Source organism: Acanthisitta chloris, unplaced genomic scaffold, assembly GCF_000695815.1.
Source record: "Acanthisitta chloris isolate BGI_N310 unplaced genomic scaffold, ASM69581v1 scaffold16811, whole genome shotgun sequence".
NCBI lineage: Eukaryota > Metazoa > Chordata > Aves > Passeriformes > Acanthisittidae > Acanthisitta > Acanthisitta chloris.
The window spans coordinates 5,973-29,196 of record NW_008655672.1 but is presented as its reverse complement, the minus strand read 5'-3'; the positions used below and the strand labels follow the sequence as shown (position 1 = coordinate 29,196).

The 23,224-nt window shown below is 47.2% G+C and overlaps 1 protein-coding gene across 1 annotated transcript; it reads right to left on the bottom strand.

Annotated features, from left to right (window-relative positions):
- Positions 1 to 5,215: 5,215 nt before the first annotated feature.
- Positions 5,216 to 15,587, bottom strand: POU2F3 (POU class 2 homeobox 3; the record flags this gene model as incomplete). Its single annotated transcript, XM_009084018.1, has 10 exons — positions 5,216 to 5,255; positions 6,569 to 6,701; positions 7,330 to 7,396; positions 8,035 to 8,196; positions 8,892 to 9,028; positions 9,436 to 9,577; positions 10,265 to 10,447; positions 10,575 to 10,657; positions 14,084 to 14,186; positions 15,483 to 15,587. Coding segments are annotated over 10 exons (1,155 nt in total), but the record flags the coding sequence as incomplete, so codon positions are not given.
- Positions 15,588 to 23,224: the final 7,637 nt, after the last annotated feature.

Sequence of the window (23,224 nt, the reverse complement as noted above, 5' to 3'; positions counted from 1 at the left end):
CTCCCCTCCTCTCCCCTCCTCTGCCCTCCTCTGCCCTGCCCTGCCCGCCCCGGGGGTGTCCCTGCATCCCGGAGGATGCTCTCGCTGCATCCCCGTTCGTTCTCTCCCTCTTCCCTACCCTGGAGGCTCAAAGGGCTCCGGGCGGAGCAGCTGCGATCCCCAGGGCAAGGAGAGAGCTGAGCTGCCCTGGCAGGGCGGGAGGAACGGGGAGAAGGGCGGAGAAAACACTGCCAGGCGTTTGGTACCTCCTCCCGGCTGGAGGAGTCCCCTTAGGGCGCTCAGACTTCACTTCGGTTTCCTCTGATGGAGAAGATGCTACGAAGAGAGGCTGAGGGAGCTGGGGGTGTTCAGCCTGGAGAAGAGGAGGCTCAGGGGAGACCTCATCACCCTCTGCAACTCCCTGACAGGAGGTTGGAGTCAGGTGGGGGTTGGTCTCTTCTCCCAGGCAACCAGCAGCAGGACAAGAGGGCACAGACTCAAGCTCTGCCAGGGGAGGGCTAGGTTGGATATTAGGAAGAGATTTTTTCCAGAGAGAGTGCTCAGGCATTGGAATGTGCTGCCCAGGGAGGTGGTGGATTCACCATCCCTGGAGGTTTTCAAGCTGAGACTGGATGTGGCACTTTGTGCCATGGTCTAGTGACCACGGTAGGGTTGGATTGATGATCTTTGAGGTCTCTTCAACCTAGTTGATTCTATGATTCTATTCTATGATCATAAAAAAGCTGCATCAGGCAAGAGGGGAGGGGAGGTGCTGGTGTCCTTTTTGGTTTGAAGTGTCCTGGGGTTCTCTTTCAACACCTGTACTGGTTTTGAACACACAGACTGGCTGGGTGGGCTTGCAGGGACCACCTCTGTGTTGTTCTGTGCTGGCTGCAGGGGCAGGAGGCTGAGCAGGAGTGAGTGAGTTTGGTCCAGAGCTGGGGAGTGGTGCTGGCAGCACAGGAGATGTGAGACAGAACATGCAGAACAGGATGAGTGAGTGAGGAGCTGAGCTGGGGCCCAGCACCAGGGCTGGGCAGAGCAGGAGTGAGTAACCAGGAAAGAACTGTGCTTCCTCCAAGCCCTCACAGTGATCTCTGTTGCTACTGTGGCAATTCTGTTTATTCAGTTGTTTATTCAGAACTATTTATTCAGTTCTGGACCCCAAACCTGCCCTACAAGCAGAGCTCTGTGCTGGGAATCTAGTGGGAAATGTCCCTGGCCATGCCAGGGAGTTAGAACTAGATGATCCCAAACTATCCTGAGTGAAAATAACCCCTCAGAGCATGAGAGTCCTCAGCAGTGGTCCCTGAGGTTTGTTGTGTGTGCTGAACTCCAAGGGATGTTTCTCTGTGTTATATATTCAAATATCCTTTTAGTTGGATCATAGGCTACAGGTTGCTCTTATATTTGAGTTTACTGCCTGATTTTTATCTCCTTTCCTAGCATTTTGGCTCCTGCTCTGACTCAAGCCCAGGGAACCCCTGGCACAGAGAAATTGGGTCCCACTGCAGCTCAGGCACTAATCTCTGATGATATCTGTAAAATGAGCCTGAATTTAAGCTTAAGTATTGGAGTGTGATCACTTATGTTAACTCTACCAAAGCTGTGAGCATCAGGAATGCTGAGGGCACTTGGTGGGGTCATTTGGACACTTAGAAAGGCTCAAAGTTTACCTTCAGGCCACAGGGAGAACTGGGAAGGGCAAGGAACTGACCCCTATCCCTCCAATTTACACTCTCCTCACAGGTGGAAAGCAGAAGGAAATAAATGAATGACCAGTGAAATAAATTAAGCACCAACTGCAAATTGTGAATTTTCCAGCCCTTTCCAGTCTTGCTTGAACTTGGACACTCTGAAAACTCATGGATTTATCAGGTTCCCCTCCTGCCTGATCTGCACACTGGCTTAGAGCTCTGGATTTGTTACAGCAGCTAAGTGGAAAATCACCTTTGATGTCAGTCCTGAATGAGTTCATGTCCTGTGTGCACTGCAGTGTCTGTCAGCAGAGAGGGAAGTCAGGAATATTTGGCCATTTTCTCTTCTGAGGATGCCACTTCTGTTGTCTCTGGCTGAGAAGAGCAGGAACTCGGGAGAAGATCTACCCACAGACTCACCATAACTCCCAAAGGTGAAGAAGCATCTCCTTGGTTTGGCTTTGGAGCTGTGGGATGTGGTGTGGGAGTGACCAGAGCAGAGAAGAAAATCAAAGAGGAATGAGGTTTCACCCCTTGGACTCATAAGTGATGGGGATGGAACCCATAGAGGTGGTTTTAGGCACTGGATCTTCACTCACTCCTCAGGTTCTCATCACTGATGCTCAAGTCCTACTGGTGGAAGAGCTTTTCTCCTCAGGAGAAGAGGAAACACAGAGCTTGGAGACTGCTCAGGCACAAGAGCTGCTTGATGCAGATGTTTTGCTTCACCTCAGCATCCCATGGGATTTGTGCCATCCCAGCTGGAGACAGGAGAGGGAAATCCTCCTCCCTTTAGCCACACACAGGTGCAGGTTAGGGATTTTTCTGGATGGATTTCTTTGAAGCTATGACAGAATTATTGTCCAGGAGGTTCCCTGAGTTCTTAACACACATTTCCCTGTGAGCAATTGCTCCCTGCATTGTTTATCTATGGCTGTGGGAGGTGACTCTGAGCCTTGGAAAGCTGGAATTTCCTGCTCTGTTTATTTTTAATCCTTTAGATGCTCCTATGAGACTGGAAGTGTTCCTAGATGACAGGGGAAAGAAACTCTTTCCATTCCAACTGGAGCTTTTGGTACAACAAACAAGCTGCTGCTGTTTGTTTTCCCACTCAGGCTCAGTTTATCCATAAATCCCAGAGATTTGCCAGCGTGTTTGTAAACTTGTGGTGGAGCTCAGCTCTCAGGGTGTGTTTGCACAACACCTGGCACAGTTTGGCTTTGAGCTCAGCTGCAACACTAATGTGCAGACACCGTTACTCAGCTTTGAATGCACTGGGAATTTCCTTCCAAGTTTGCAGAAGGAATAGCATCAAATTTATGCTTTTGTGGGAGCAAATTCCTGAAAGGAATTTCAGATTTAACCCTTGTCACTTAAGAGCCACATTTGGCTCTCAATGTACCTTCTCTATGCTATAAGAAACCTTTGTCCTTCCCAGTTTTCCCTGTGTATATTTGTACAGTAATTTGGAAATTTATTATTGCAAGTTGCTGTTTTCACACCTTTATTGTTGGTCTCTTTGGACCAAGAGGCTCACAAACCTCTGGGAGCCTTTTCCAAGTGTTTCAATCATCTGCTTTCCCAGCATAAAATGTTTTATTCTTTTAAATCACAAGGGATTTTTTTTTGAAAAAAAAAATTCGTTTCATTTTAATGTTTCCACTGAAAAACCAGAGATGAGGAAAACGTTTTCAGCCAGAGGTAAATGAGTAGTAAATCCAGAAAACAGAAATACAATTTCTCCCTTTTTTTTTGGTGTCAGAACATTGTCAAAAAAACTTTAGTGTTAAAAAAAAAAAAAGAAATATTTGTCTTAAGTTCCATTTTCCAAGAAATGTTACCTTTCTTTTCCAGTCCTCATTGTCATCAGTGTCTTTTCTACAACAAAACCTCACTCAGAGCAACAAATTTGTACATAGACTGTGCATGAAAGGTTCAATACTTGGTGTGAAAGCAGCTGAAGGTCCAGAGACTCCTTAAGTCATCACACAGGACTGGATGAGTAGGGTAAGAAAGAAGAGATCAAATGGGTTTTTTTCCCCCAGAAGTAAAAAGTGATTTTTACTTAATAATAAAAAAATAAAAAAAAAAGCAATGACAAAAAAATGACTCCTCAGAAATGTCTATTTACAACCTGTGACTCAGATCCTCATTAACTCTAGTTTTGCTGGATTAATTTTTTTGTCCCCACAGTCAACTTGGCCAGGGATTTGTAGAGCTCAAGTCTCCTCTAACCAAACTCTTTCCAAATGGAGAGTTGTAAAGTAACCACAACTTCCCTGGTGATCTGAAATTTGACCTTTCCTACACTTTGGCATCTCAGGAAACTCCAAAACAACTTTGCACACATCAAACTGAAGGTTCAAACCTGAACAATTTGTGTCCTCCCAATGACAGGAAAGCAGAGAACAGATAAAACTCCAACCCTGACAGCTCAGGAAAGGACCAGAAGTCAAGTACATCTAGACCAGAACTCAACCCAAGCACACTTAGATCAGGACTCAAACCCAACTAGATCAGGACTCAAACCCAACTAGACCAAAACTCAAACCCACCTAGACCAAAACTCAAATCCACCTAGACCAAAACTCAAATCCACGTAGACCAGGACTCAAACACACCTCAACCCCAGAGAGGTGTTTGTTTAGTACCAGATAAAACCCAAAGAATGAGTCAAAGAAGGTTGATCTTCATCCTAAAAATAGGAAAGTCAAGACTAATCCTTGTCTCACCAAATCCACACTAACTGCTTCTATGTTCATGGATCACCAGCTCTCACCTGAGGTTTCAAACCTCCTGTGAGGCTAACTAGGAACAATAACAAGACCTGGACACAAAGTTTGCAAAAGACAATTATTTTTTTCAAAGGAAAAAAAATAAGAAGGTTCTAAAATACTTAATAAAACAAAACCAAAAAAAAAAAAAAAAAAAAAAAACAAAAAAAGGAAGGAAGATGATGGGGGGAAAACAAAAAAGCACCTTTAGAAATGAGCAGAAAGGCTCCAAGCAAAGCAAGTTTGGAGGTGGATCAAGCAGTGCTGTTGACCTTGGAAGGCCAAACCAAGGCTGACATGTGGACACAGGTCTGTGATGAAATGAACTGGGTAACCTCGGCTCAGTTTGGGGTGACAGTGTGTGTGTGTGCGTGACAGTAACAGCAGAGAGAGCTGTGGGGAGCTCTGGAACCAGAGGAGAGAGGAGATTCCTGCCATGGAGATCCTGCAGGACCAGAGCAGGACGCAGAGCTTTGCAAGCAGAGGGCAGAGTGTCATGCGAGTAGTGCTAAGCAAAGGGCTCGTGGTGACCACATGGACCAGGAGTTCTGGTGGCACTGGTGGCCTTGGGAATCCTTGGGCAAGGGCAGCTGTGGTTTGAGTCCCTGGAGAGTTCCACTGCTTTGGGTTCCCTTAAACAAGACCTTCGTTTGGCAGCGGTTGGAAGGCACGGGAAGGTCAGGTGTTGCCCCAAGCATTGTTCCTAGAGGAGTTGGTCCATAGCTTGGAGTCAGAGCTCCTTGTCCACGTGCTGGAGGAGTCATCTCAGTGGAGGTAGGTGGGTTGGTTCCATCGGTACCAAGATCTGGTGGTAACAGAAGGGAACAAAAGCTACAATTGCTGTGTTGGGAACAGTTTCTCCTTGAAATAAACCTCATTCCCTTCAACCTTACTTCATTTGGCAGCCAGCAAATGCTCCTTTGCTCCTATGGGGAGCTCACTCTGACTTCCTAAGCAACATCTTCATGCCTTCACATGCTACCTGGAGCTGCTCCATGCAAAAGCAGCTTTGACTCATGGCCCAGGATGCTCCATGACTCAAAGCTCAGCAGCTATTGGTAAAACTCTCTGCTCTGTCACCTTCCTAACATCATCCTTGATGTGCTGCCACAAAACTACAAGTGCAGAGAGCCCTGAGCAGCCCAAACTGTGGCAGAGGCATCTTCAGTGAAATACCCAGGAGGGCTCTGAGCCCACCTGTTTGGCTTAATGATTTTGCAGCATCTAAAGGCAGAGGGGAAAAAAATGAATTCCCTGTTCTTGTTTCATCTGCCACTGTGGAAGAGTTAGTCACAGCAGAGCTCTCTGGGTGGCACTGCAGGAGAGAAAATTGGCTGTGGAGGAGATGATTCAAAGCAGGAACAGCAAAATAAGCCCTTCCTCTCCTTCCTCCACAAGGAGTTAGGTTAGGACAGCTCTCATGGCTGAAGTTTCTGTTCAGTTTGGGGGTATTTTTCCCCCCTTTTTTTTTTTAACTAGCAGTTTTTCCAGGCAAAACTTGATTTGCTAGTTCTTTTCAAACAGAAAAACAGCCACATCCCAACAATCATAAACTATCCTGAGTGGGAAGGGACCCACAAGGATCAAAGTCCAATTTTTGGCCCTGCACAGACACCCCAACACTCCACCCTGTGCCTGAGAGAGTTGTCCAAACACTCCTGGAGCTCTGTCAGCCTTGGGGCTGTGCCCACTGCCCTGGGGAGCTGTTCAGTGCCCAAACACCTCTGGAGGAAGAACTTTGTCCTAATATCCAACCTAACCCTCCCCTGACACAGCTTCAGGCCATTCCTTCAGGTTCTGGTTGTTAGAGAGAAGAGGTCAGTGCTGCCCCTGAGGAAGCTGCAGATTTCCATGAGGTCTCCAGGCTGCACAAACCAAATAACATCAGCTGCTCCTTACAGAGCCCCTCCTAGACCCTTCACCATCTTTGTAGCCTCCTTTGAACACTCTCTAAGAGCTTTATATCTCTCCTATACTGTGGCTGCCAAGAAGCTTCCCAGAAGAATATTCCACCACGTAGCTCCAGACTCCTGGAGTCTCCCCAAGGTGTTTTCCTCCCCAGCCCCCAATGCCCTTGCCAAGGGGTGAAGCTGTGGGTCCTCTCTCTCTCTGCCTTACCCTGAAGAGTTGAAACCAGAAGAGTTCATGGCAGCTTTGGAGTTGCTCTGGGCTGTGCCGGGGCTGCTGGCATGGAGTGCACTGCCAGGGGACGAGGGCCTGCTGGAGTTCCCTGGGGAACACGATGATGTTACTGTGTGTGAGAAAGCACAATAAGACTGGTATCTCCTCTGCCTGCTGAGCACAGCCTGAGCCCAAATATTCCCACACTAGATCTTGCACCCATCCTGATGCTCCTCTCATTCACTGCAGCAAGGCAGGAGCTGTGCCCCAGCCTGGGAAAAGTGAGAGATTCCCAGGATTTCTCCCTGTGAATCTCACTTCTCACAGGAGATGTGACACTGTGACATACCCCCAGGCACTGCCTTTGCTTAGCTCCTAGCTGTGCCTGGCCCCCAAATCTAAATACCCCACTAGGATCCTGGGTGTGATATGCCCAGGAAGTTTTCCATGTCTTATCCCAACCAAGAGAAAGACTCAGCTGTTCCTATCCCATGTGGGGACACTTTCCCTGGCCAAACCCAAGGGGTGTATGAAATCTAACCTGCAATGTGACCCAGAAACCAAAGAGTCAGAGAGCAGGAGAGAGAAAGGGAAAAGAAAAGGGAAGAAGGTGAAGGCAAATGGATAGGGTAAGGAAGGTTTCTCAAGGATGGAAGGAGGGAAAGAAGGAAGGGAGAAGGTGTGAGGGAGGTTTCTCAAGGATGGAAGGAAGGAAAGAAGGAAAGGAGAAGGTGTGAGGGAGGTTTCTCAAGGCTTACCAGTCCCAGGCATGGTGCTATGCACTGGATTCACGGAGAGGGGCCCCAAGGACCCTGAGGTAGAGACCTGAGGAGAAGCAGAAGCAAACAGTTAGTATTTGGCACTGTGAGTGAACACTCCTCTCACATTCCCTTCAGTGTGTGCTGGCTCCCAGGCACACACAGCAGCCACATCTGGGATTCCCAGGGGTGTTTCTAGCCATACTCTGGTGTAGCAGCACCATTCTCAAATCCAGGGCTAGGAAAAGAAACCAGAATGAGCACCACATGTGTCTCACACTCTGCATACACCTACATGTATGGATCAGCCATGGAAAAGTCTGAAATGATCAAAATCAAGCCAAATTTTCTGGGATGCTTCAGACTGGATGTTCTCAGTCTGCAACTTCTCAGCTCCCTCTGGACTTGGGCACAGCTAATGCCAACTGCAGTGACAGGACAAGGGGTAACAGATTCAAACAGAAGGAGGGAAATTTAGGTTAGATCTTAGGCAGAAGTCCATTCTAGCTGGGATGTTGAGGACATGCCCAATCCATGGCTAACCCTGGTGCAGGTGTTAGTCCCCACTGGGCGGTGGAATCAAGGTGTGTGTACAAGGACATGTCCTGTCCCACTTCCCTGTCCACCAAACCCTTCTGCATCCCACACCCTTCTCCCTTCCCATCTGGGAGGGCACATAGAGCTCCATAACACCAAGTGTCTCACCAGTCTGGAGTTGTAGATGGGTGATTTGATGGAGGATGGCACGGGGCAGCTGATCCTCTTTTCCTTCTGCCGCCGGTTGCAGAACCAGACCCGAACCACCTCCTTTTCCATGGAAAGCTGCTCTGCTATCAAGGATATCTCCTCTGAACTGGGCTTGGGGTTCTGCTGAGAAAGGCAGGAGGTTAAAGAAAGCACAAAGATCTGCACCTTCGAGCATCAGTGTGTGCTGGAAGGATGAGGGTGAGGTTGGCTCTTATCTGGGGAGGAGAGAAAATTTCCCTTCTAAGACAAAGGGTAAATATTTGGGTGAGTGATTATGTTCTGTGAACCAGAAAGTGCCTCTGATTGGACATCAGGTCTCGTGTTCTGTGAACCAGAAAGTGCCTCTGATTCGACATCAGGTCTTGTAGAATCAGCAAGGGATGAGTCACAGTCCCTGTTGTTGCATGAAGCATCACACACTGATCTTAGCCCCCAAATCACTGCTGGGAACACCTAATCCTGGTGCTCCTACACTGCACAGGGAACACACAAGCTCTGAGTGTTGTCTGCACCATCTCAGTGCTTCCTCCAGCTCTCATTTCTAAAAGGAAATAAAACTCTGCCTTCTGACTCATTTATTTGCTGGTACATTTGACAGCATTTAGCTCTGTGGGCTTTGAGCTCAGTTGGAGACTCGAGGGTCAAAAATAAGCTGGCAGAGAGATGCCAAGACTGTTCCCATTACAAAGGATTCCTCTCACCAGCTGAAAATGAGGTGCTAAAATGACCTGACAATGTCTCTCTTTTGTTCTCCTTAAGAGCCTTAGCAGAAGCTTTTTTCTAACTCCTTATTAAGACAAAGATTTTGCCCTCACATCTTGAAATCTCTTCTCCAGCGTGGAGCGAATGTTGGTCTCGATGCTGGTTCTCTTCTTCCTTTTCCGCCCAAACATCTCGTTCACTGAGGGGTAGGAGTTGGGAGTGCTCATGGAAGAATCCAAAGGAGCAGATTCTGAGGACAGAGGGAGAGAAAAGAGACATTCAAGAAGGTGATTTTCATTCCTAGATCCTTTCTATGAACTAAGGCACCTCCTAAAACAGCTAAAATGTTCCTACACTGTGGATCCTTCATCTGATGATGATTCAAATGGTTCCAAACCCATCACTGAGCTTGCCCAAATCAGGGAAGAAATAGGAGGGCTCAAGTTTTAATCCACACACTGTTTTTCCTTTTCCCAGCCTGCTTTGATGGGGATCACACATCTTCCAATGCTTTAATCTCACACAGTTAAAGGTGTTGACTAAACCCCTTGGGTCATCCTTTCCAGTTTACACTGACTGGATGGTTTGGAGGTTCCTGCATAGATCCTCTAATCCTGCCCAAAGACCAGTGGCATTTGTGTATGGAATCTCACCTACCTGCATCACTCAGCCACTTCTCCAGCAAGGGTTTGAGCTTGCACATGTTCTTAAAGCTGAGGTTGAGAGCCTCGAAGCGGGAAATGGTTGTCTGGCTGAAATCATTGCCATAGAGCTTCCCCATGGCCAGACCAACGTCACCCTGCAGGGAAGAGCCAAACCACAGCCTGAGCTCAGCTTCCTGCTGTCACATCACCCCTCAGGCTGCTCCCAGAGGAGCTCCAGCCTTGTTTCCATGACTTGCCTTCCTGACAAAGTGACTGCTTTTCCCACACCCCTGTATGTTGGAGAAGGAGCAGATAATGAGGTCATGGTAATGAAGCATTAGGAGGGCTGGAGCACTTTCCCTATAAGGACAGGCTGAGGGAGTTGGGGCTGTTCAGCCTGGAGAAGAGAAGGTTAAGTGGAGACCTCAGAGCACCTTCCAGGAGCTTAAGGGGCTCCAGGGAAGCTGCAGAGGGATCTGTGTTAGGAACTGCAGGGACAGGATGAGGAGGAATGGGGAGAAATTGAAAAAGGAAATTTAGGTTAGATCTTAGGCAGAAGTTTTTCCTGTGAGGGTGGAGAGACACTGGCACAGGTTGCCCAGGGATGATGATGCCCCAACCCTGGTAATGTTCACAGCCAGGTTGGATGAGCCTTGAGCAACCTGCTCTGGTGGGAGGTGTCCCTGCCCAGGGCAGGGGTTTGGGGCTGGATGATCCCTAAGTTCCATTCCAACCCCTTAACATTCTATGATGCTGCACAGAAAGCCAAAGTATATCTACTCCAACCCTTCCTCCACCCACCAGCCCAACCTGCCCACCCTCCCATCCACCAGGCCACTCACCTGTGTGAACCCTAACTTGATTCTCCTTTGTTTGAATGTCTTAGCAAACTTCTCCAGCTCCTCCAGGTCACTGGGCTCCTCCGATGCTCCTGATGGAGTTAGGTGCTTTGCCACTTGCAAGTGTTGGGGTACATCCAGGTGGGGTTCAACTGAGGAGCCAGGGAGCCCAGAGCGGCCCACAGCCTGTGCCAACACCACAAAACAGATGCTCAGAGTCATAATAATAGTAAAAACCAACATTTTCTGTGCTAGTTGCCCTGCCTGAAGCAGCACTGTGTTTTACAGGTGGCACTGGGTGGAGGTGAGTTACCTGTGATGCCAAGCTGGGTCCTGGCTGGGAGAGGAGAAGGCTGCCCTGTTGCTGAGGGAAGGAGAGGAGGTTTGGCTGCAAAGCTGAGGAGAGAAAAAGAGACATATCTGATCAGAGCAGCTCCACATCAGCTGAGCATCCCTGCCCAGGAAAGCATAGAACCATCAAGGCTGGAGGAGATCTCTAATATTAAGCCCAACCATTAACCTGTCACTGCTGTAACCCCTAAACCACATCCTCCAGCACCAGGACCAGATGTCTCTTAAACACCTCCAGGGCTGGTGACTCCACCACCTCCCTGGGCAATATCCCAGAGCCTGAACAGCCTAAAAAAAAAGGCTCCTGGAGCTCTGAACTGGAAGTTCCATTGCTTAGTTGGTTCTTGCTGAAAAGACATGAATTTCAGCCCTACAAACACTTGTGGCTCTGAGTTGGATTATGAGGCAGAAAAGATTCTTCTTGTGGCTTTTTAGCCTGGAAGGGACTATCACAGTAATGATAGAAGTAAAATATCTCATCTGATCCCTGTGTGTGGCTCATTAACCTAAGGCTCAACCAGGCACAGACATTGGATAGACATCTAACTCTGCTTTTAGGTGCCAAACAGCAGAGAATTCCCTCCATCCCTCGTGGTGATGATCTCTCCCAGTGCTTAATCATTGGAGCTGTAAGAAAAATGTACATCTGCTTTCCAATATAAGCTTTTCTGGCCTCAACTTTCAGCCACTGGTCCTGCAGTTCATCTCCTGAGCCCTCCCACTCTGCTTTCTAGGACACATTCCAATGCCAAGTGTCACTTTGAAGCCATCTAACCTTTCCTTTTCTGCCTTCCAGTCTTTCAAATCCATTGAACTGCTTTCAGAATATCCAAACCGACACCAACTGATGAAAGGAAGACAGAAGGGAAATCTATCAAGCTAACAAGAACTGGTATTTATGGAGACTAAGTAATTGGTTTGTTGACAAACTGCCAAGTCCAAGCCTATATCTCTTACAGGGAATGTCCTACAAGATTATGATTCTAGGGCTAAGTAGTGCCCAAAGGAGTGGTAGCTCCCAAGAAATTCAGTTAGGATCAAGCCCATATGAGTGAAACTTGTAGATTTAGTGAGGATTTATAACAGTCAATAAATTCCAGTGATTATAACAGACAATTGGAGGGAAATCTATAGACATTTAGGGATTTGTGCCTAAATAAAGAAGGAAAACAGATAAGCTCCAGAATCAATCACTTCCCTTGCTGTTTTTCTGTCTTTTCTACTTTAAATTAGATCTGGTGCTCACTATCCCATGTGTTTCTTTAGGATCAGGTGCTCACTATCCCATGTATTTCCTTAGAATCTGATGCTCACTATCCCATGTATCTATTTACCATCTCATGTTCACTATCCCATGTCTTTATTTATCCTGGGGTTCCAATAAACCTTCCTTAATGCTGCAACAACTTGGCCTTTCAAATCCAGGCTGGTAATGAGGTGCACATTTGAAAGAGTGCAGGTAATTAATCACTGGAATGGCTTTGCCTAGGGACATGGCAGATGCTCTGTCATTTGGAGTCTTTAGACTCATGATTGAACACCTTGGTGAAAGCTAAGCTGGAGCTCAAATGAAAATCGTGGGCTGGATTCAGGAACCACAGGTCTGACAGCTGAGATTGAGGCTGTGTTTTCCAGGAGATGAAGATGTTTGGGCTGAGAGAATTCCCAGCATCTCCCTGGCTGCTCATTCCCACCTTCATGGCACCTTTGATTCAGGTGTGACAGCATCAGTGCTGCACAGTGATCATGTCAGGGCATGAGGGGTCACACCTGGGGATTTATCTGGCTTAAAAACTGCTTTAAAACACAAAACCTAGGAGAAAATGCAGATCCTCTTGGAAAGGTTAAGCCTACACCAAGTCCCTTTGGCCATGGAATCCATGGACTGCTGTACCCAGTAAAACTGAGGGAACACTGAAGGGTTTCCCATGATAACTTCAGGGATAACTTCAGGAATATTCTGTGCATCTCTTGGAAAGAACATTCCACCTTTATAGTCCCAAACAACTCATTCCACAGAGCCAACCTGTGCCTTCCCTTTCCCTCCCCAGTGCATGCACATGGCAAAGGATCATTAACACCTGGCAATCAGCTATGCAAATCAATTTGTTCCTGCACCAAACTCCAGCTCCTGGCCACAATATCCAGTCCTGATCCAGCCTGTAACTAAAGGGCCAAACAAATACCTGACTGGAGGTGGTTAGAGCTGCCAAAGGAAGTAAGTGAAGAGAAAAAACTCTAATCTATCAAAGGCAGCAAGTTCTGCTTTGCAGCACAATCTGTTTGTTCTGCATGCATAAAAAAAGCAATAGATGGTCCTGACCCTATTTCAAACTAACTAAATTCCAGATTGTTGGTAAATATCCATCAAATAGGTTCCTTTGTGCATCACTCAGCATCATTTGGCAGAGAGTTTAGGTACTGTCAATAAATAAGTTTCCCAGTTGCCCACGCACAGGTTTGTTTGGAGTGTTTGTGCCAGTGGGTTCAAACTGCAGAGATTAAGGTTTTAACTCTGAATTTTGGTTCATGCAGAGGGAGTTCTGAGCTGGAACAAACCAAGAGTGCAAAGGACTCAAGTCTGTCAGGTTTATAGATCAAAGCCTATGTCTGTCTGTTCACAAGCAGCAAAAAACTTTCTCCATGGCACAGCTACATCTGTTAGTGGAGAAATGGCATAAAAAATATGGGAGGGAAAGATAGGAACACAGAGACTTTATCTAGCACTGAGTTATAGAATCATAGCATCATAGAATCAACCAGGTTGGAAAAGACCTCCGAGATCATCAAGTCCAACCCTCCTGTGGTTACTAGACCATGGCACTAAGTGCCACATCCAGTCTCAGCTTGAAAACCTCCAGGGATGGTGAATCCACCACCTCCCTGGGCACACTCACTGTGTTTCAGCAGCAGTGAGACCTCCTGTCCTCTCCTGCCCCAACTCCAAACCTCTCAGTCTCATCCCTGTGTTGCTCCTGGCTAGGTTAGCCCTGTTTGTTCCACTACCAGCACTGTCTCTCAGCTCCTTCCCAAGATTTACTCTCCCTCTAATGTATCCAGAGATCAACTCAACTTCTGAGCAGTTTTCTGGAAGAAATGAACAGTGGGAGCTCTTCATGATGACTAAAATCGCTCCAAGTCCCATGAGTCTGGGACTGCTCCCTAAGGAAGCAGCTCCTTGCTGTTCTGCTAGGAAACAGTCCCTGGCCAGAATTCCAGGTGGGATCCTACCTCCCTGCCCAGCCTGGCCCCAAGGTGGCACTCTTGGAGCGCACAAGGCACAGGTACCAGGAGCATCTCCAGATTTGGACCTTTCCCTATGCATCTGGGATCATCCCCAGCGTGGGAACAGCAGGAGAAGGGGAAACATCAAGTGTCACAGCAAGGAACAGACTGGGAAAACCCAACAGATTCAAAGTCATGATCAGGGAAGGTTTTCTCCTGGACTATTTCAGCTCTTATTGCTCTTACCTTGTTGTCCTGCCTGGGATTGAGACAGAAGGAACTGGGGAACTGACTGCATGTGCCCAGGAAGCAACACAAGCTGCTGCAGGGTGTGCAGAGAGCTCATATCCTATGGGAAAATAAAAAAAAAAAAAAAAGCAAAAGAAGCAATAAAACTCAGAGAAATTTGCTCTTCACACAGTGACTTCTCTCCCTGAGCCCATTCACAATCTTCAGTGGGATTTGTGTGCTGGAAAACTATAGACCCAGAGGTACTTCAGGGTCTGAAGTACTTGGAGTAGTGAATAAGTACTATGTAAGTACCTGCACAGTATATATAGGTGTACAAGAGGAATTCTGTGCACACACACAACATCCACATGGAAAACTATCCACTCTCATCTCTCCATAATGTAATTTTTGAGGCAATCAAGCTCTGGTTGACAGAAGTCACAGCAAAACCTCTTGGATTTCAGTTTCTTCTAGATAAATGTGTTTTCAGAAAGTCAAACTCCCCTAGAATTTCACAGCAAATTGCAGCACTGTCCCATCTCACCTACACCTGCTTTCCATGGAACTGCTTCGAAGCTCCAGGGAAATAGAAGAGTCCCTGGTAATTTTTGAGGCAATCAAGCTCTGGTTGACAGAAGTCACAGCAAAACCTCTTGGATTTCAGTTTCTTCTAGATAAATGTGTTTTCAGAAAGTCAAACTCCCCTAGAATTTCACAGCAAATTGCAGCACTGTCCCATCTCACCTACACCTGCTTTCCATGGAACTGCTTCGAAGCTCCAGGGAAATAGAAGAGTCCCTGAATTGTGTAAGCAAATATCCCATAAGAGATAACTGAGCAGCTCTGTGTCCTCCTGGAATCTTATTCCTGGGAGAGTTTAACAAGACTTCAGTGCTGATTTCCAAATGTCTTACCTCAGAAAAAGCAAACTTCTCTGAAGGAATTAATTCCTGCTCTGGTGTTAATCAGTTTGAGGATACTGGTTCAGATCTAGAGTTAATCTAGCCTAGAATCCTTTCTCCAACAACAGCATTAACCAGACAGGAATGAATGAGGATGAGCAGAGCAAACATATCTAACACTTCCCCTTGGTGCTGTCTCAGCTTCCAATTACTTCAAATCCAAGACATTTCCTGACCATGGTGTGGTTTGCCTGCTTAGCAAACCCTCAAAGGAAATCTCATCCAAGCCCATGTCCAGTTTGCCTTTCAATCCACCTGCAGAGAAGAAAGGCTGAGGAGGAAGCTTCAATCAGCTCTTATCAACACAGCCTCACTCTCCCCATGCTCCTCATCCCCTCAGTCTCCTTTTGCCATTGCCCAAAGGAATTTGGAGAGGGGTTCAGAATCAGCCTCTTGTCCTGAGCTTCCCCTACCCATTCCCATTGCAGATTCCTGGATCCCAAGTCACTTACCCCTGCGATTTGGCTTCCAGGCATCATTGAGGATCCCTGCACAAGGTGCCCTGAGCGAGGGGGGATGGCAGACTGCAAGGAGTCACTGAGGTCTTCAGTTTTGATCTGGAAAACAGCAAAAGAACTGGAGAATTAGGGAGCAGAGACCAGGGAGTGGGGGCAGCTGCCATCCAAGAGGTTGGAAAGGATTGGGAAGAAGCTCCTTCCAGGGAAATCTGGAGGTTAGGACTTGCTGTTTCCATCACTGAATGGCCATTCCCTATTCCTGCTCTCCACTCTGGACAGAGTTTTCCTGCTCTGCCAAGCCAAGGGCTCCATGGAAACACAGTCATTAAAACACTTCAGGAAGTAACCAAGTAACTTTTCCAAGTTTTTTTGTAGAATTGTAAAGATAACACAAAGCAATTCCCCTTTGCAGATCACAACCCTATGGCAGGGTCAGCATAGACAACCTCTCCTCCTGTTGTGCAGGGAGCAGAGAGTGGTATAAGGGAAAGGGAAGCTCATGGAGTAAAAGACCTCAAAAAGCAGAGTAATCTTCCAGACTAGAACATGCAGCACCCCAAGCACCAGAGGTATTTGCTCCTCTTCTACCAAAAAGCAACAAGAAATTGTAAGGTAAAAAAAAAATATCTCCTTAGTTACAACAAGTTGTGGAGAAAGAACTGGAAAACTTCACAGCTGTCAGCTCCTTGTCCAGTGCTCACTTTGAGCTGCTTTAATGTTCAAGAAAGTTTCCTGTCTACAAAAATAAAAAGTCATTATTTTTGAGTTCACGTTCGTAAAGGAAGAATTTAACAAGGAGCAGAACTGAATCCTTGTTTCTGGCTTATTCCATAAGTCTCCATGGGAATTTCTAACATTGCTACTACAGTAAAACAAAACTAAACTGATTTTAAAAGAGAAACACTTGTTATATCACTTTGTTCTCTCTGAAATCCTTTGGTAATGCTGACTGGGACAGGAGGGACAGGGGAATGGTTGGGGAGAGTTTAGAGGTTTTTGGGTTGATTCCTGAAAGCTGCACCAGGACTGTCCATGCCCAGGAGATAGGGAAGTCCTACAGAGCACTCAGAACACATATTCTGTAAGAAAAGACCCAAGCAAACAACTTCCAACCTTCAGCTCAAGCTTTCCCTAAGCAGGAGAACACTGGGAACAAGGCTCACACCGTGAGTACAATTCCTCAGCGGGGCAAGAAGAGTCTCTAGTTCCCACAAACTGCATTAACCAGGACCAGCCCAGAAAGGACAAGTCTTGAATCCCTGTCCATGGGCTCAGCACTGCACATTGGCACTGACAACCAGGGCTGAACCTCAGCAGTTCCCATCAAGTTACTCCCAAGCCCCTCATCCCCCCTAGAAGATGAGCAGGGACACGTTGGAGAGTGCTTTGCCCCCCTGATGGGGCCTTCAGGCCTACAACCTCCTGTCAGCAGAGGGGGACAAGAAATTCAGCTTTAAAAACAACATCCCTGCTGAATAACTTGAAGCTGAGAGAGGTTTTCTTTCCATTTGACTAAAGCAAACTAAGACACAGAATCACTGAGGTTGGAAAAGACCTCCAAGATCATCGAGCCCAACCTTTGACTGATCTCCACAGGAGAGGAGCAAAGAGGAAAAAGTGATCCCAAGAGGCTCACAGCTTCCTAACAGGGAGCTTCAACGTTCCCCTCTGCATTTTGGAAGAGGGAAGATGATTACAACATCTCCTTTCATTACAACCAGAGCTCTGGACACTGCCGAAACTAGTTTTGCAATCACCCCAGCTCCTTGCAACAAGACTTAGACATGCTATGAATTCCAGTTCTTTCCTACCTTTCAGGTTGGCATGATCATCCCTCTTAGCCTGGTGGAAAACAAAATCAGCTGGAAAGATCTTCTCGATCGCTATCGCCGCGGAGAGTTGTCTAAGACACTCTAAGTGGTAGCCAAAAGGCTCAGGAGGACACACCGTTAGCCCTGAGCCATCAGGGCAGGCAAGTGGAGTTAGGGATGCTTCTCCTTCTGAAGGTGCATTAAAATGAAGCCATCAGAGCCCAAAAAGAGCAAAAAATCAACAAAAATCATAAATACTTTACCCCCACTTGCCATTCAGGTGCGTTTGCTCACACCACTCCAACAGTCCCAAGGAAAAAGAAAAAACAAACCCAACAGCTTTCCAGTCTCAGAGGAGAAGGCACTGGCTCCTGCCTGAGCTATGATCCCAAGAGGAGAGGAGTGTTGAAGAAGCACAAGCCATTTCCAAAGTGCAATCAATGTCTCCAGCTGCCAAGCAGAACAATCTGGAAGCATTCCAGGCCGAAAGGGGTGTGTAGCTGCATCCCAAGGTGGGAACGGGAGGTGGGTTTGGCACAGGGTTGGCTCCCCATTCAAAAACAACAACATCTCCCACTGCTCCTTCCCCCAGCCCTGGAATTCTCTGGCTCCCTCCTGCACAGTGGGCGGAACCTAAGAGCTCTTAACAAATCCTTCTCCCCCTGCACCTCTTTTCATTGGGTTTAGGCTCAAATTTACCTCTCCCTCTCCCCAGCAGCTGCTTAATTGCTCTGTAAGGTTCTAGGGACAGCCAAGACTTTTGGGATGGTTTATGCAAATCCTGCACCTTCAGTTGGGGTTTTGTTATGTTGGGTTGGTTGGGGTTTTTTTTCAGCAAATATTGCCAAGTGCAGATGAAATAAAGCAACCCCAAAAACCCCAAAAAACCACACACATTGTGGGTGAGGCCACTGAGCACCATGAGATTCCCTGGAAATAATGGACATTTCCAATTCATAAAGCAAGGGGAGGAGTTGCTTTCTCCTTTCCCAGTGCAACTGCCTTGGATTTTGCAGGAAAAATCTGGAAATATGGGAAGAGTTTTCTTAAAGGAACCAGAAAAAAAGGTTGGAAATATAGGAAGAGTTTCTTAAAGGAACCAGAAAAAAAGATTGGAAATATAGGAAGAGTTTTCTTCAAGGAACTAAAAAAACCCCATGGAAATATGGGAAGAGTTTTCTTCCAGGAACCAAAAAAAAAAAACCTTCCCATATTTCCAAGCTTTTTTAGTTCCTTGAAAAAACTCTTCCCATATTTCCAAGCTTTCTTAAAGGAAGCAAAAAATGTCTGGAAATATGCGAAGAATTTTCTTCAAGAAACCAGAAAAAAAGGGTTGCAAATATGGGAAGAGTTTTCTTAAAGGAACCAAAAAAAAATTAAAAAAGGGTTGGAAATATGGGAAGAGTTTTCTTAAAGGAACAAAAAAAAAAAAAAAAGAGGGGTGCAAATATGGGGAGAGGGTTTTTAAAGGAACCAAAAAAAAAAAAAAAAAAAAAAAAGTTGATATTATCCCAGAATCACTTCATGTATTTGATGGGAAACCTGTGGGAACATTGCAAGGGAGCAACAGGGATTTAAGTAAAACCAGGACTAGATGCCACTGGGATTGCTCAGGACCTTGGCTTTCCATGCCAGGTGGGAAATGAGGCACAAGAAGAAATCATGGAGGGCAAATCTAAGTTTTTCCCCACTGAATTTCACTGGGAGAAGTAACACTACCTAAGGAAAGCAACGTGGGCTAGAGGAACATTCTCACCCCATGGCAGGGGTTGGAATGAGATGATCCTTAAGGTCCTTTCCAACCCAAACCATGCCATGATTCCATGAAAAAAAATGAAGGGAAATGCCCTGCAAGCACACCCTGGGTGGGGTGAGGTGAGGAGCAGAGCCTGCAAATCCAGAGGCACCTTCATCCCTGGAGGGGAGTCCCCAGGCAAAGCTGGGAGCAGCTTCCAGCTCTTCCAGAGCAGGTAACGGCAGGAGGTGGCACAGGAGCACAGCTAGGAGTGGAATCACACTTGCAAATCTCAAGTGGATGTTTTCACAGCCTTAAAATAGGGTCAGCTGCCCCCAGGCAATGCAAGGGTGACTGGGTAGAGAGAGAGAGTCCCTTCCACTCTTGGCTTGTGCCTCTGCTGGGCCTGGGCAAGGCTGGATGGTTTCTTGCCTATCTCTGGCCTAAACACGACAACAAAAAACAAAACAAACTAAGAAACATACTGAGGGTGATGGAAAATGATCAAAGCTCTTGGAGCTTCTTGCGTAACTGATTTGTGGAAGGTGTTTCATAAACATTTCATAAGAAGGAGAATTATGAAGAAAACATCTCCCAACCTGCCTGCAATTACTGCACAAACTCTTCCTTACCAGTAGGAAGAAGGGGAGAGGAGGGGAGAGAAAAAAAAAAAAAATAGGAGCACGTCTGTTTTGTAACTGATCTGTGAACTTCTGGCAAACATTGGGCTCATGAAAACATCCTGCAGACATATTGCAGAGCTGTGCAAGGGGAGGAAGTTGGAAAGAGTCACCTTAGCAGCTCTGATTGCACCAGGGAAGGCCATACCCTTCCAACAGACCAAGCCACATCTGATCCATGGACTGCTGGGCAGGACTTTGGCTGCAGCCAGAGTATAAACCCACTTGAGGCTCACTGGTCATCTCAGCTGGTTTGTCTCATCTCTCAGACACCAAAGTAGCCCCAAAATGCTGCTTATCCCCTCCTTTGGATAAGCTTTGGTGTAACACATTCTGCTCTGTCACCCTCACAACACTGAGAGGCACCAAGTCAGTACTCATAGCCTTGATAAGGGATCTCCATGCCCTGCCACCAAAGCAGCTCCAAAACACCTCCTCTAGCACAGCTTCCATGTAACACACACTCTGCTCCATCATCTTCCTCCTCACAACACTAAGAGCCACCAACTCAGCACCCAAAGCCTTGAGTGCTCTCCCCAAACCCAGATAAGGCATCTCCATGCCCTGACACCAAAGCAGCTGAAAGCAGCCCCAAAACACCTCCTCTGGATGAGCTTTGATCTAACACACTCTGCTCTGTCACCCTCACAACACTGAGAGCCACCAACTCAGCACCCAAAGCTTTGAGTGCTCTCCCCAAGCCCAGATAAAGCATCTCCATGCCCTGTCAGCCTTCTCCAGCCCCAGCTATGAGCCAGGAACCACAGTGGGTAGTGTAAGATTGTCTCCAATCCTACTCGTTGTGAAGTTTTTATTCAGACAACAACCTCTTTGAAACAGATATTTATCTGCCTCTGGATCTGGCTCATCTCACAGTCAGCAGCTCACAACTGTTGGAGTTTGCCTTAGTCACATCCTCCCCCTCCATCAGAGGGAGATCAGGTGCACACAGAGGGTCTGAGCCACCTGAGAAGGCACAGCACAACTCTCCCAGGGCTGAGCCACCCCAAAAATGCTCTTCCACATGGCACAGCTGCCTGAAGCTGCCCCCAGAAGTGATTTGCCTGGAGACAAAAACAGCTATCCAACTCTTGCAGCTCCCTGAGCCTCCCCATGGTGTAACTGCAGCGCTCGGAATTACCTGCACACGTGGGCACCATAAAATCCAAAACACACTCATAAGGAATTATAGCAATAATAATACTAATGGGCTTGCAATTACTATTTCCACATGTGCTATCCTGCTTGAATAGCAAGGCTTAACTGACACTGGGAGGAAGGCACAAAACCTCTATGCCAATGCCACGATATTCACCCTGTGACATCTCTATCAGGCTGAAGCTGGAGCTGAGAGGAAGGGACTTAATCCCAAACTGAATTCCAAGCTATAGCCTAAAACTCAGCCATGACAGCACATTGAGGAATGAAACTGGAATCCCTAACCTCAGCACACCTGCAACAGCTACAGAAGGCCTTGGAGTTTGATCTGATATGGTTTCTCCTCTGAGCTTCAGCTTGGGGTGGTAACAGTTGTGCTGGAGTAAAAGGAGGAATGGGGAACTAAAACTTGAGAGTTTTATATGTTTCACAAAAGAAAACAGAGCACAAGCAGCTTTGCCTTCACAGCCTCTCTCCTCCAGCATTTCCTTAGAGCATTTGCTTTGAAACAAAGAGGGAAAAGAGAGAAATCACCACCCTGCACTGTGCTGAATGAGAAACCTCAAATCACCATGTGCATCTCAGCAGACTTCAAAAGCAGGTGCTGGGTGAGGGAGAGGAGAACCAAAACCAGAGGTGGGAAGAGCACCTGCCCCAAATGACCACACTCATATCAACACCTGCTCAGCAAGGAGCATCCTGACCAAGGGCTGCTCTCCACAGCCTCTGCAGGAGCCTCAGCAGCACAGGAGCTTTCAGGAGATGATCTGTGCTCAGGGTAAAAAGATACTGAAAAGCAACCACTTACAGCATCTTGTTCCTACTCTTGGTACCCAGGTGTGTGGTACCTTCTCTGCCAAGGCCTGTGGACATACCAGATTGGAAGCATTTTACAAACAGCATTTTACATCTTGCCATTTTCCTGGCCAGAGTGGTGAGAACATCCAAATAAAGCATGGAAAACTCTTTGTACCACCATTAAGGCTGTGATTTCTCTCCTGTCTCCATTCCAGGACTCTGCTGTTTTTCCCTAGCCATCCTCAATCCCAGAGGTCCTGCCCTCCTGCCCCAAGCTTCCCATGCATTGCAGCACTGCTCCCTGCATCTCACTCAACTTCACTTGCCCAACTCCCAAAACCTCTCCAGAACTCCACCTCTGCCTACACCTTTGTGCTTATCTGCTCTGCTCCCACCCTGGGCTGCATCCCTGCCCCTTTCCTTATCAATTTGATTTCACACACACACAACCAGGCTCCATGGCTTCTCCCATGCCCTCCTGCATGCTCACACAGGTTCCCTGGAGCGTAAGCATGTTCCTGTTCAAGTCAGCAGCCAAGTTGCCTTATTGGGCTTTGCTAGGACCACAATCTGACCCTTAACACTTCTCCACATTCCCTGCGTGAAAAATTTCCTTTCTCCATGGATCTCTTGTGTATGGAGAGGAAACTGTGTTTGTTCTGGACTCTCTGTGCTTTCTGGCACAGTCACAAACCTGCATACCTGGCACTGGTCCCTGCTGCACAGTAGGTTTGTCCCTGGATCAATCCCCCAAGAGTAGGACAGAGCAGTGTCCACTTAAGTGAGCTGTGGCACAGGTAGCCCTTGGCAGCAAGGCACTTCCCACCACATCCCACGTTGGAAAGGAATTAATTTGGAATCAGACAGCTCCCGTGACTGGGGCTGGCTCCAGCCCAGCTCCACAGGTTGCTCTCATTGGTTCAGGGTAGTTCTGGCACCAGTTGCTGTGCCCCAGGGAACTGGGACACAAGAAGAGCAGCTAGAGGGATTGCATTAAACACACCAAGTAATATAATTAAAGAAGAAAGGGAGAGTGAGAAAGATCAACTTTGCTGGAGAGTATCACAGCATGTCTCAGTTTGGGGGGAGGGAATGAAGTCTAGGGATAGAGGAGAGAGAAAGCCCAGAGCAAATTCTCTGCTCCCAGTTTGGTGGCTCTGGGCAACCTCCATGTGTTGGAGAAGCAAAGCAAGAAGGTTCCTTGCTAGATTATAGAATCAGCAAGGTTGGAGGAGACCTCTGAGATCAGCAAGTCCAACCATTAACCTGTCACTTCTGTAACCCCTAAACCATATCCTCCAGTGCCAGGTCCAGACACCTCTCAAACACCTCCAGGGATGGTGACTCCACCACCTCCCTGGGCAATATTCCAGTGCTAACAGGGAAAAAAATGGTTCTTAACATCTCCTCTGACTCTGCCCTGTCTCAGCTCAAGACCATTCCCTCTGTCCTCTCCCTGCAGCCATGGCAGGACACACATCCCTTTCACATGGTTGGAGAGAGCCATGAGGTCACCCCTGAGCCTCTTCTCAAGGTTAAACAAACCAAGGGGCT